The sequence below is a fragment of the Rhinolophus sinicus genome, linkage group LG10 (genome assembly GCF_036562045.2).
Source record: "Rhinolophus sinicus isolate RSC01 linkage group LG10, ASM3656204v1, whole genome shotgun sequence".
NCBI classification, from domain to species: Eukaryota; Metazoa; Chordata; class Mammalia; order Chiroptera; family Rhinolophidae; genus Rhinolophus; species Rhinolophus sinicus.
Window position 1 is genome coordinate 68478377 of NC_133759.1, and position 13399 is coordinate 68491775.

At 36.8% G+C, this 13399-nt stretch overlaps 1 protein-coding gene across 1 annotated transcript in view; it reads right to left on the minus strand.

The window, feature by feature from the left end:
• The window catches only part of PRSS38 (serine protease 38), a 38156-nt gene extending 26048 nt beyond the window's left edge, over positions 1-12108 (minus strand). Inside the window, exons 1-4 of the mRNA XM_019755020.2 lie at positions 12045-12108; positions 11825-11944; positions 11417-11579; positions 10326-10597 (exon numbers count right to left, since the gene is read on the minus strand). Of these exons, the coding sequence (XP_019610579.1) occupies positions 10326-10597; positions 11417-11579; positions 11825-11944; positions 12045-12108 (619 nt within the window). The remainder of the gene's footprint in view (positions 1-10325; positions 10598-11416; positions 11580-11824; positions 11945-12044) is intronic.
• Positions 12109-13399: the final 1291 nt, after the last annotated feature.

Consider the following 13399-nt stretch of genomic DNA (forward strand, 5'->3'; position numbering starts at 1 on the left):
TAGCAGAGTTGACCAGATGGAGGAACTGGTGACATCCAAGAATCAGTGACATCAAAGATAGAAACCTGGAAATGACACGGATGGAAGAAGAAAGAGACTTAAAAGAAATGAAAGAACTCTACAAGAACTTTCTGATTCCATCAGAAAGGGCAATATAAGAATAATGGGGATACCAGAAGGAGAAGAAAGAGAGAAGGGAACAGAGAATATATTCAAACAAATAGTCGACGAGAACTTCCCAAACTTGTGAAAAGAACTGGATCCTCGAATCCAAGTAGCAAATAGATTACCTCAACCCCAACAGGCCTTCTCCAGGGCACATTGTATTGAAGCTGTCAAAAATCAATGACAAAGAAAGAATCCTCAAGGCAGCCAGGGAAAAGAAGAGAGTAACCTACAAAAGAAAGCCCATTAGATTATCATCAGATTTTTCAGCAGAAACTCTACAAGCCAGGAGGGAGTGGAACCAAATATTCAAACTATTGAAAGAGAGAAATTATGAGCCAAGAATAATATACCCAGTAAAGATATCCTGTAGCTATGAAGGAGGAATAAAGACCTTTCCAGACATACAGATGCTCAGGGAATTTTCTAATACATAACCTACAAGAAATACTAAAGGAGGCTATTCGAGCACCATCAACAGGGACAATTTGTGGCAACCAAAACATAAAAAGGGGGAGAGTAAAGGCCTGAAACTGAATATGGGAATGGAGAAAGTAAGCATGCTGAAGAAAATGGAATGCTCTAAATATCAAACTTTCTTTTACATAAACTTAAGGGTAACCACTCAAAAAAAAAAAATCCTGAACTGAAATATATACTGTAATAAAAGAAGAAACAAAAGGAAACATCATAGAATACCACCACACAGAAATAATAGACAGCAACAAAAAGGCAAAGAGACAATGGAAACACAATCTTACCAGAAAACTAAAGACAAAATGATAGGAAATCCTCACATATCAATAATCACCCTAAATGTAAACGGACTGAACTCTCCAATAAAAAGGCACAGAGTAGCAGATTGGATCAAAAAACTAAGCCCAGCCATATGCTGTCTCCAAGAGACACATCTCAGCTACAAGGACAAGCATAGATTCAAAGTGAAAGGTGGAAATTGACACTCCAAGCAAATGGTACCCAGAGAAAATCAGGTGTAGCCATACTGATATCAGATGAAACAGACTTCAGGGTGAAAAAGATAACAAGAGACAAAGATGGACATTTCTTAATGGTAAAATACAACAAGAAGACATAACAGTCCCCCAATATTTATGCCCCCAAACAGGGAGCACCGAAATATACCAAGCAACTACTAACAGAACTAAAGGGAGAAATTGACCAAAACACAATTATACTAGGGGACCTAAATACATCATTGACAGCTATGGCTAGATCATCCAAACAGAAAATAAATAATGAAATAGCAGCCCTAAATGACACATTAGATGAAATGGACATAGTTGACATATACAGAGCACTTCATCCTAAAACATCAGACTACACATTTTTTTCTAGTGTACATGGAACATTCTCAAGGATACACCATATACAACCAAAATGTCCTTTGATAGATGCATAGATAAAGAAGTTGTGGTATATATACACAATGGAATACTATTCGGCGGTAAGAAAAGATGATATAGGAACATTTGTGACAACATGGATGGATCTTGAGAGTGTAATGCTGAGCGAAATAAGTCAGACAGAAAAAGCAGAGAACCATGTGATTTCACTGATATGTGGTATATAAACCAAAACAACAAAAGAACAAGACAAACAAATGAGAAACAGAGACTCATAGACACAGACAATAGTTTAGTGGTTCCCAGAGGGTAATGGGGGTGGGGGGTGGGAGATGAGGGTAAGGGGGATCAAATATATGGTGATGGAAGGAGAACTGACTCTGGGTGGTGAACACACAATGGGATTTATAGATGATGTAATACAGAATTGTACACCTGAAATTTATGTAATTTTACTAACAATTGTCACCCCAATAAATTTAAATAAATTAAAAAATAAATAGATAAAATAAAATCAAGAGAAGAATTAAAATGGTATACTAAAAACGTTTACTTATTAACCTATAGTAGACATGAAAGAAAAAAATAGAAGATAGATAATACATATTATATATAGAATACATTTAGCAAAATTACATTTATAAATCCAACCATATTAATAATTATATTAAATGTGAATGTATTAATACTTCAATCAAAAGGCAGTAATTTCCAGACTGGATGAAAAAGAAGGCCAAACTATATACTGCATGCAAAAGACACATTTTAGATTTAAAGACACATATAAGTTGAAAGTAAAAGGATGAAGAAAGATATACCATGCAAAAAGTAACTGTGAGAGAACCAAATAAGTGGCTGGACCAGTACCAGAGAAAACAACTTCAAAACAAGCAATAATAATAGGGACAAAGGAAGACATTTCATAGTAATAAAAGAGCCAATGCAATATGAAGATATAAATGTATATGCACCCAGTTGCTGCCTGAATACACATGAAGCAAAACCTGACAGAATTGAAAGAAGAAATAGATAATTCAACAATCACAGTTATAGATTTTAATACCCCACTGTAAATGACTGATAGAATAGACAGAAAGACTAGAGAAGATTTGAAAACACTAACATCCAACTTGACCTGTGATTTATTAAAAAAATCCACACCAAAAACAGCAAGACATATATTCTCTTCAAACACACATGAAACATGAAACATTTTATAGGATAGATCATATGGTAGGCTATAAAACAAGTCTTTTTTTAAAATTTATTGGGGTGACAATTGTTAGTAAAATTACACAGATTTCAGGTGTACAATTCTGTATTACATCATCTATAAATCCCATTGTGTGTTCACCACCCAGAGTCAGTTCTCCTTCCATCACCATATATTTGATCCCCCTTACCTTCATCTCCCACCCCCACCCCCCTTACCCTCTGGTAACCACTAAACTTTTGTCTGTGCCTATGAGTTTATGTTTCTCATTATAACAAGTCTTTATATATTCAAAAAGCATGAAATCATACCAAATATGTTTTCTGAGCACAATAGAATTAAAGTTGAAATTAACAATAGAAATATGTTTGGGAATTAACTAAATACTTAAAAATTAAACAACATACTTGAAGAAATCAAGAAGGGAATGAGACAATATCTTGAACTGAATGAAAGCAAAAAGACAACACACCAAAATGTATGGGATGCATATACAGCTGTGCTTAGAGGATAATTTGCATCTTTAAATGCTTATATTGGAAAAAGAAAGGTACCAAACCATTCTAAGCTCCCATCTTAGGAAACTAGGAGAAAAAGAACTATTAAACTCAATGCAATCAGAAAGAAATAATAAATATCAAAGTAAGAATCAATGAAATATAAAACCTAAACTTGAAAATCAATAACCAAAAGTTGGTTCTTTGAAAAGACCACCCAAATTGATAACCATTAGTTACAATGACCAAGATAAAAAGAAGACAAATTACCAAAACCCGGAAAAAGAGGAGACATTACTACTGACTCTTTAGAAATTAAAAGGATTATGAGGGAATATTTTGAACAATTGTGTGCCATTAAATTAAAAAACACCCACACTAACTCAAGAAGAAATGGAAATTTGAATAGACCTATATAAGGACAAAAATTACTAATAATAAATAGATAGATATCCTTCCACAAAGGAAAGCCTAGGCTCAGATGGCTTCACTAGTTAATTCTATCAAATATTTAAGGAAGAAACAATACCAATACTACAAAACCCAGTATTATCATGATACCAAAGTGAGACAAAATCACAAGAAAATTACAGCTAATGTCTCTCAAATGTAGATTCAAAAATCTTTAACAAGTTATTGGCAAACTGATCCCAGCAAGAGGAATTCATAGGAATGCAAGATTCATTTAACATCCCAAAATTAATAAATGTAATATAAATTATTAATAAAGTAGAAGTCAAAATCCACATGAACATCTCATAGATACGTAACAAGCATTTGAAAAATTCTGACTCCTATTCATGACTCCTACAGACTCAACAAACTGGGAAGAAAAGGAACCTTATTCAATCTGTTAAAGGGAATCTACAAAAGTCCTACATCTAATACCATTCTTAATGATGAAAAGACTAAATGTTTTCCCCCTTAAGACCTCAAACAAAGCAAAGATATTCACTTTTACTATGTATATTTAACATTGCACTGGAGGTTATTAAAGTACAATGAGGCAAGAAAGAAAAAGGGAACCAGACTAGAAAGTGAGAAGCAAAACTATCTTTCTTCACAGACAGCATAATATCATATGAAAAAAATCATAATGAGTTTTTTAAAGTGAATAAAACTATTAAAACTAGTTGCAGAATATGAGATATACAAAATGAAGTGTATTTCAGTATATTAGCAATGAACAATTAAAAAGAAAATTACTAAAACAATTCCATTCACAATAGGTTAAAAAGAATAAAATATTTAGGAATATACTTAACAAAAGATGTAGAAGATCTATACAACAAAATCTATAAAATATTACTAAAGTTAAGATGATCTAAATCAATGGAGACCCATTCAATGCTCATGGATTAGAAGACTCAATATTGTTAGGATGTCAATATTCTCCAATTCATTTAGATTCAATGTCATCCCTATTAAAATCTCAGGAGGTGAGCAAAACAGGAGCCGGCAGACTTAAGTGTTTGTTACTCACAGAAACATTGAAAAACAAGCAGAAAGTGTCAAAACCAACTTTGTCAGAACTCTGGAAAAACAGTCAAAGGTTCATAGAAATCAGGCAAACACTGACTCAAGAAAAAGGCATCTTCCACAGAGTAGAAAAACTTTGTGGCATTTTTACATGTCCTTTCCCTAACCCCTCCCCAGTGTAGTGGCAGTTTTGAAGAGGGAAGCCCATGTTCTCAGTATGGCACCCTGGTTCCAGAAGGAGCAAAGTAGAACTTACTTGCAAATTATTGTATGTCTGCCCTAATCTATCTGAGGGTTACGGGAAGAACTGACACAAGGCATTCATCTCTGTTTCATCTAGTTCAGAACTCAGGCTGGTGAAATGGTAGGCACTTCTCAAAAACTCTTCAAGCCAAGCTAACAATGTATGGAAGTCTAGGACGAATGATTATTGTCAAAACATATAATAAAGCTGATCCTTACACTTAGCACAAGATCCTCAAGGCTCATCCTTGTTGTAGCATATTGCTTCCTTTTGAAGGCTGAATAATAGTCCATCGTATGTGTATGTCCTACTTTGGTAATCCAGTCACTGGTCAATGAACACTTAGTTTGCTTCCATCTTTCAGCTATTATGAATGCTGCTATGAACATGGGTGTACAAATATCACTTCAAGACCTTGCTTTCAAATCTTTTGGGTAGATATCCAGAAAAGGAATTGCTGGGTCAAATGGTAATTCTATTTTTAATTTTTTTTGAAGAACCTCCATGCTGCAGGTTTTCAAAGGATTTCAATTTCTCCACATTCTTGCCAATACTTGTTTTCTGTTTTTTGATAGTAGCCATCCTAATGGGTGTGAGGTGCTATCACATAGTATTAATTTGCTTTGTCCTAATGGTTGGTGGTGTTGAGCATCTTTCATGTGCTTATTGGCCATTCACATATCTTCTTTGGAGAAATATCTATTCAAGTCCTATGCCCATTTTTGAATGGAGTTTTGTTGTTGTTGAGTTATAGAAGTTCTCTATATATTTGGGATATTAATCCTTTCATCAGGTATATGATTTGCAAATATTTTCTCCCATTCTGTAGGGTGCTTTTTTATTCTGTAAATAGTGTCTTTTGATGCACAAAATTTAAAACTTTTCATGAAGTCTAATTTGTCTATTTTTGTTGTTGTTTCCTGTGCCTTTGTTGTTATAATCAGGAAATCATTGTCAAGTCCAATGTTGTGAAGCTTTAGTCCTATGCTTTCTTCCAAGAGTTTTATTGTTTTAGGTCTTTGTTTCATTTTAAGTTAAGTAAGGGTTCAACTCCATTCTTTTGCATGTGGAATCCAATTTCCCAGCACCGTTTATCAAAAAGATTGTTTTCCCTATTGAGTGGTCTTGGCATCCTTGTCAAAAATCACTTGACTGTATATGTGAGCATTTCTGGCTTCTCTATTCTATTCCATTTTTTTTATATGTCTGTCTTTATGCCAATACCACACTATTTTGATGACTCTACCTTTGTAGAATGATTTAAAATCATGACATGTGAGTTCTCCAGTTTTGTTCATCTTTTTCAGTATTGTTTTGTCTATTTGTGGTCCCTTGAGATTCCACATGAATTTTAGGATGGATTTTGCTATTTCTGCAAAACACATCATTGGGATTTTGATAGGGAATGAATTTAACCTGTAAATTGCTTTGGGTAATATTGACATTTTAATAATATTAAGTCTTTCAATTCATGAACATGGGATGTCTTTCCATTAATTTATGTCTTCTTTAATTTCTTTCAGCAATGTTTTGTAGTTTTCATTGTACAAGTCTTCTAACTCCTTGGTTAATTCCTAAGTACAGTTGACCCTTGAACAACAGAGGTTTGAACTGGGGTCCACTCATAAACAGATCTATTTCAATAAATATACAGTTGGCCTTACATATCCCTGGGTTTCAGACCAATTGCAGATCAAAAACAGTATTTTCAAACTGCAATTGGGAATTTGCAGATGTGGAGGGCTGACTGTATGCATTGTTCTATACCATTTTATATAAGAGACTCGAGCATCCATGGATTTTGGTATTCATGGGAGTCCTGGAACCAATCCCCTGTGGATACCGATGAATGACTGTAGTTAAGTTTTGGGGAAGCCAAAAGTTATATGAGGATTTTCAGCTGTGCGGGAGATCAGTGCCCCTAATCCCCATGTAGTTCAAGGGTCAACTGTATTTTTTCTTTTTGATGCTATTGTAAATATAATTGATTTTGTAATTTTCTTTTCAGATACCTTATCTGCGTAGAAATGCAACTGATTTTTGTGACTTTGTATCCTATTTTGCTGAATTAATTTATTAGTTCTAACAGCTGTTTTGAGGAGTCTTTAGTATCTTATACATATAAGATCATATCATCTGCAAACAGAGGTAATTTTACTTCTTCCTTTCCAATGTGGATGACTTGTTTCTTTTTCTTGCCTAATGGCTTTTGCAAGAACCTCCAGTACTATGCTAAATACAAGTGCTGAAAGCAAGCATCCTTGCCTTGTTCCTGATCTTAAAGGAAAAGCTTTCAGTCTTTCACCACTGAGTATTATGTTTGCTGTGGATTTTTTATATATGGCTTTTATTATGTGGAGGTAGTATCTCTATTCCTATCTTGTTGATTATTTATTTTATCATGAAAGGGTGTTGAATTTTGTCACATGCATTTTCTGCATAATTATGATGAGCATGTGGTTTTTACCCTTCATTTTGTTAGTGTGGTGTATACATTGATCAATTTTCATATGTTGAACCATCCTTGAACTCCAGGAATAAAATCCAGTTGGTCATGGTGTGTAATCCTTTTAATATGTTGCTGGATTTGTTTGCTAGTATTTTGTTAAGGATTTTTGCATCAATGTTCATAAAAAATATTGATCTGCAGTTTTATTTTCTTGTAGTCTCTTTGTTTGGCTTTGGTTTCAAGGTTATGCTGGCCTCATAGAATGAGGAAGTGTTCCCTCTTCAATTTAAAAAAAAAAATTTAGAAGGATTAGGATTAGTTCTTATTTAAATGTTTGTAAGAATTCATGGGGAGCCATCAGATCCAGGGCTTTGTTTGTTTGAAGATTTTTGATTACTGACTTAATCTCCATTCTAGTTACAGGTCTATTCACATTATCTATTTCTTCATGATTTAGTCTTGGTAGGTTTCATATCTAGGAATTTGTCCATTTCACCTTGGTTATCCAACTTGGTGGAGTACAATTGCTCATAGTCCCCTCTATAATAATTTTTATTTCTGTAAAATTGGTAATAATGTGCCCACTTTCATTTCTGATTTTAGTAATTTGAGTTTTTACTTTTTTAATTAGTCCATCTAGCTAAAGGTTTATCAATTTGGTTGATCTTTTTGAAGAACCAACTTTGGTTTCATTGATTTTTTTCTCTATTGTTTTTCTATTCTCTATTTCATTTATTAATCTTATTATTTGCTTTCTTCTGTTAACTTTGGGTTTAATTTGTTCTTTTTCTAATTTCTTAAGTTGTAAAGTTAGGTTGTTGATTTGCGATCTTTCTTGTTTTTTAACGTAGGCATTTATAGTTATAAGTTTCCCCTTTAGCACCACTTTTGCTGTGTCCTATAAGTTTTGTTACATTGTATTTTAATTTTTATTTATCTCTTAACTATTTTCCAATTTCTCTTGTGATGTATTTCTTCAACACATTGGTTGTTTAAAAGTGTGTTGTTTATTCTCCAATCATTTTGTAGAATGGAGATGATTATAGAATTTGACAAAGCATTTTATTATTAATAAAACTTGTACCATATGTTTTAAAAGTGTGTTTAGTTTCCACAATTTTGTGAATTTTCTAGTTTTATGTTATTGATTTCTAACTTAGAGAAGATACTTTGTATGTTATCTATCTTTTAAAATCTCTTGAGATTTAATTTGTGGCCTATCATAGTCTATCCTGGAAAATGCTCCATGTGCACTTGAGATAATTGTATGCTGTTGTTGGGTGGAGTGTTCTGTATGTTTATTATATCTAGCTGGTTTATTGTGCTGTTTAAATCCTTGACATCCTTACTTATCTTCTGTCCGGTTGTTCTAGCCATTATTGTGAGTAGGTTATTAAAGTCTCCACATACTTTTGTAGAACAGTGTATTTCTCCAATTCTGTGGGGTTTCATTTCATATATTATGATCGTCTGTTGTTATGTGTGTAAATGTTTATAATTGTCATATCTTATTGATGATTGAGACTTTTATTAATATGTAATATCCTTCTTTGTCCCTTATAACCTTTTTAAATTTAAAGTCTATTTTGTATAGACTATTTGATATCAGTATAGCCTACTGAAAGTGAAAGGATAGACTATTTTAATATCAGTATAGCCACTCCTGCTCTCTTTTGGTTACTATTTGCATAGAATATCTTTTTCCATCCTTTCACTTTCAACCTTTTTGTGTCTTTGGATCTCAACTGAGTCTCTTGTAGACAGCATAGAGTTGGTCATGTTTTTGTATCTATCCTGCCAGTCTGTTTTTTGATTAGTTTAATCCATTTACATTTAAAGTAATTACTGACAAGGAAAGACTTACTTCTATCATTGTGCTTTTTGTTTCCTATATGCCCTATAGCTTTTTTGCACCTAATTTCCAGTATTCCTGTCTTCTGTTGTGTTTAGTTGGTTTTCTGTAGTGAAATGTTTAAGTTCACTCTTAATTTCCTTTTGTGTATATTCTGTAGCTATTTTCGTGGTTACCATGAAGATTACATTTAACATACTAAAGTTATAACATTATAATTTGAATTTATATCAGCTTAACTTCAATAACTTTTTTTTTTTAATTAAGTAAACCAGATTTTAAACTTTCTTAATCTGGTGTAAGATATCTAAAATCTCCAGACCAGGTCACAAACTTAATAGTAAACCATTAGAAGCATTTCCATTAAAATAAAAAAGAATAAATAAATAAAAGGAGACCTAGCATCATTTCTACTGGCATTGCAAACCATTGCAATAAGAGAAGAAAAAGAAATAAAAGATAAAATATAGGACAGGAAGTGATGAAACAATCTTTATTTGAAAAAATATTATTTTTAAAATCTAGAACAGTCAAATAATCAACTGGCAAACTATTAAAAATGAGTTCTATAAGGTGACTGGAAACAAGATCAATGTGCAAAAATCAACAGCTATTACTGACCAGAAAATACAATTAAAAAGACTCTTCTAAATAGCCATAAAAATTCTAAAGTACCCAGGCACAAACCTAGAAAGAAAATACAAGGCTTTTATGGATAAAATGATACTAATAGGCTTTTTAATAGGTTAAAAAAGATTATTTCTAAGTTGAATTTAAAATCTTAAGGAAATCTGTTCTTTGAAGCTTGTGGTCTTGATATACTAAATATTAATTCCACACTGAAAGTAGATGTAACTACTCTGTATATAACAAAGCCAGCCAGGGACAAAACACAAAACCCCACAGTGACAGAGAGATAGTGATTGATGGGTTGAAATTCCAGTCCCTAGATAACTGCAACCCTGTAACTGACAGAACACTTTCTTTCCTGTAGTACCATAGAACCATCATCCCTTCTACAAGCTCCAATAAAGGTATTGACCCTGAACTTCATTCTCTTACCTTTTCGGGAGCTGAGTCCCCATCCTGTAGCCCAGCAGGTGAGGTTTTGAAGGTTCACGTCTGGGGGTGCAATGCAGACGGGGAGTACAGAGTCAGAAAATACAATGCGGGTTTTCAGCTGCACCAGAGCGACGTCACCTCCAATAGGGTGGTACATTTCATATGTGGGATGCAGGATCACCTTATTCACCTCAAACCACTGGGTGTGACGGCCTGCAACCTTGAGATTTACAAGGCCCACATACATATCAAATACTGCACTGTCCATGTTCCTGTGGGGAGAGAGAACAAAGGCATGGTGGGTTGAGAACCCTGGACCTGGGGAGAGGAGCTACCATCAGTTCACAGACACAGGGGGTTCTGGAGCATGGCAGCCTGGTATCAGGCTATCAGTCAGGACGTGGAAAAGCAATCCCCAGGAGCAAAGTCGGGATTGCCCCCAAATAAGTCCTGACACCAGGGCCCATGGAGGATCTGAGGAACCACTAGGACCTGCTGGCCACCAATAGCCCAGAATAGTGAGCCTGTCAGTGTACAGTGGGCTGCCCACTCTCTCCTCAGCTCTCATCCTATGATGTGTCTCCTCTCCTCTCTTCCTGTGATGTGTGTCTCCTCCCCTCATACTGTGATGTGTTTCCTCTCCCCCCTCTCCTCCTGTGATATTTCTCCTCTCCTTATCCCTCATTCTGTGATGTCTTTTTTCCTCGTGATGTCACTTTTCTCCCCACTCTCACCCTTTGATGTGTCTCCTCTCCTGTCCTGTGATGTATCTCCTCTCTCCCTTCTCATCCTGTGATGTCTCCTCTCTTCTCCTCCTGTGATGTGTATCCTCTTCTTCACTATCCTCCTGTGATATGTCTGTCTCCTTTCCTCACTTGTCATCCTATGATTTGGCTCCACACCTATCTGATCCAAGAGCAGATGGCCTAAGAATCCTCAGCCCTGTGCAAGAGAAGTTATAGAGGATGAGACTGTGTGCTGGACCCTACTCTCTCTCAAATTCTGAGAAGTCCTAGCCTGGCATGTCTTGCGTGATCAGCCTCATGGGACCTAGACATCCATGGGAATGGCATTTGGCACCATCCACTCACCTGCTGAAGCAGTGGGCAGCTGACAGGATCCAGTATTCATGGATTATGGACCCACCACAGATATGGAAGCCCGAGTAGTGCACGCTGACCTGCCATGGCCACTTCTTCTCAGGGGCATCCATGCCCCCGATGATCTTCCCCTGCACGTGACGCTGGCCACAGGCTGAGGAGAGAGGGGCAGAGTGTCTGAGTAGCAGCCATGCAGGGGCAGGCCACAGGCAAATGGCAGGGAGAAACTGGCCCTGGACAAGGAGGAAAGGGTAGCATCGGGGAGGGGCAGGATGACGGGACGAGCGGAGACGGGAGAGAAGGCAAGGGAAGGGGTTTCCAACGCGGGGAGGGCGGCGAAGACAGTAAGTACTGAACTGCCGCAGGGACCACTTCCAACCCCGCCCAGAGGGATCCTACCTACGTCACGGCTCAAGGAGATCGCCTTAATGTCGGGGTGTCTGTGGGCCATTGCCACACCCCGGGCGGGGTGCAGAAGGAGCAGGAGCAGGAGGAGGCTGGATGCTGCGCACTGTGAAGCTTCAGGCCCAGCACAAGGGCAGGAGAGTGAGGCGGCCATGAGGCTGGAAGCCCCAGGGGTGCGAGGGCGGGAGCCCGCCAGACTCACGACAGCGCCCACCTGACGGCACTAAAGCGCGACACTTGACGGCGCTAAAGCGCGACAGCGTCAGGGCACGCAACATGTGACGGCACCACCCAGTTAGTGTGCCGCATGTGATGGAACCCTGAACACCTAATTTTGCCTCTGCTCCTCAGGCATATGACGGTGTCTCCCCGCCTCCCCACCCCTCTATCTGGATACTAAGGAACCCCTGGAGCCCATGGCAGGTCACCGCTCACTCACTTCCTAGCCTGGAGGTGGCTGTGGTCGGTGGTCTCCAGTGGTCTTGCTTCCTGGAGGGGTGTTGATTAGTGGTCTTGCTCAAGGGTTCAGCTGGTTGATTGTTGGCTGATGGAGTGGGAATAATTTCACCTTGTGTCTCCCAGCATCCTGCCAGCAGGTAGGGATTAGGTTATACCAAGTCATCTGACAATTAAGTTTGCAAACTCATCCTAGAAAACTCATATTCAGCTACATACCTCATTGCTGAATATCACTCTGGTCACCTTCAGTCACCTTTGAAGTACTCCCCTTGGGAATTCTGGGACTCTTTTTCTGGAATGGCCATTAGAGATGTCATTGTATTACTCTTGATGTCCTGAATGTCATCAAAATGTCTTCCTTTCAATATTTCCTTTATTTTCAGGAAAAGAAAGAAGTCATTGGGGGCCAAATCAGATGAGTAGGGTGGATGCTCCAATACAGTTATTTGTTTACTGGCTAAAAACTCCCTCACAGACAGTGCCGTGTGAGCTGGTGCATTGTCATGATGCGAGAGCCATAAATTGTTGGTGAAAATTTCAGGTCGTCTAACATTTTCATGCAGCCTTTTCAGCACTTCCAAATAGTAAACTTGGTTAACTGTCCAGTTGGGACAAATTCATAATAAATAATCCCTTTGATATCAAAAAAGGTTAGCAACATCATTGCAATAAGTTTGTGAACTTATAATTATCCTACCTTGCATGTCGCAGTTATAGCATTCTGGAAATATGCAAGCACCGTTCATTCCTCATCTTGATCATATTTACTAATGTGACATTGAACAAAGCAAGTTATATGACTGTCAGAGAAAAAAAGAGTTGGAAAAGATGCACTATACTACTTAAGCCCAGTGAAAAGTTCAGAGCTCTGCTGTTGTGATAAAATGTACACAAATGAACAGGACTGTGTTGCAATAAAACTTTATTTACAGACACTGAATTTTGAATTTCATTTAGTCTTTACATCTCATAAAATAGTCTTTTGTTTTTCTCCAAGCATTAGAAAACGTAAAAACGGTTCTTAGTTCATGAGTTATACAGAAATGGGTAGTTTGTCAGTCTCTGCTGTGTTTCGTATATGTGTGTGTGTGTGTGTGTGTGTGTGTGTGT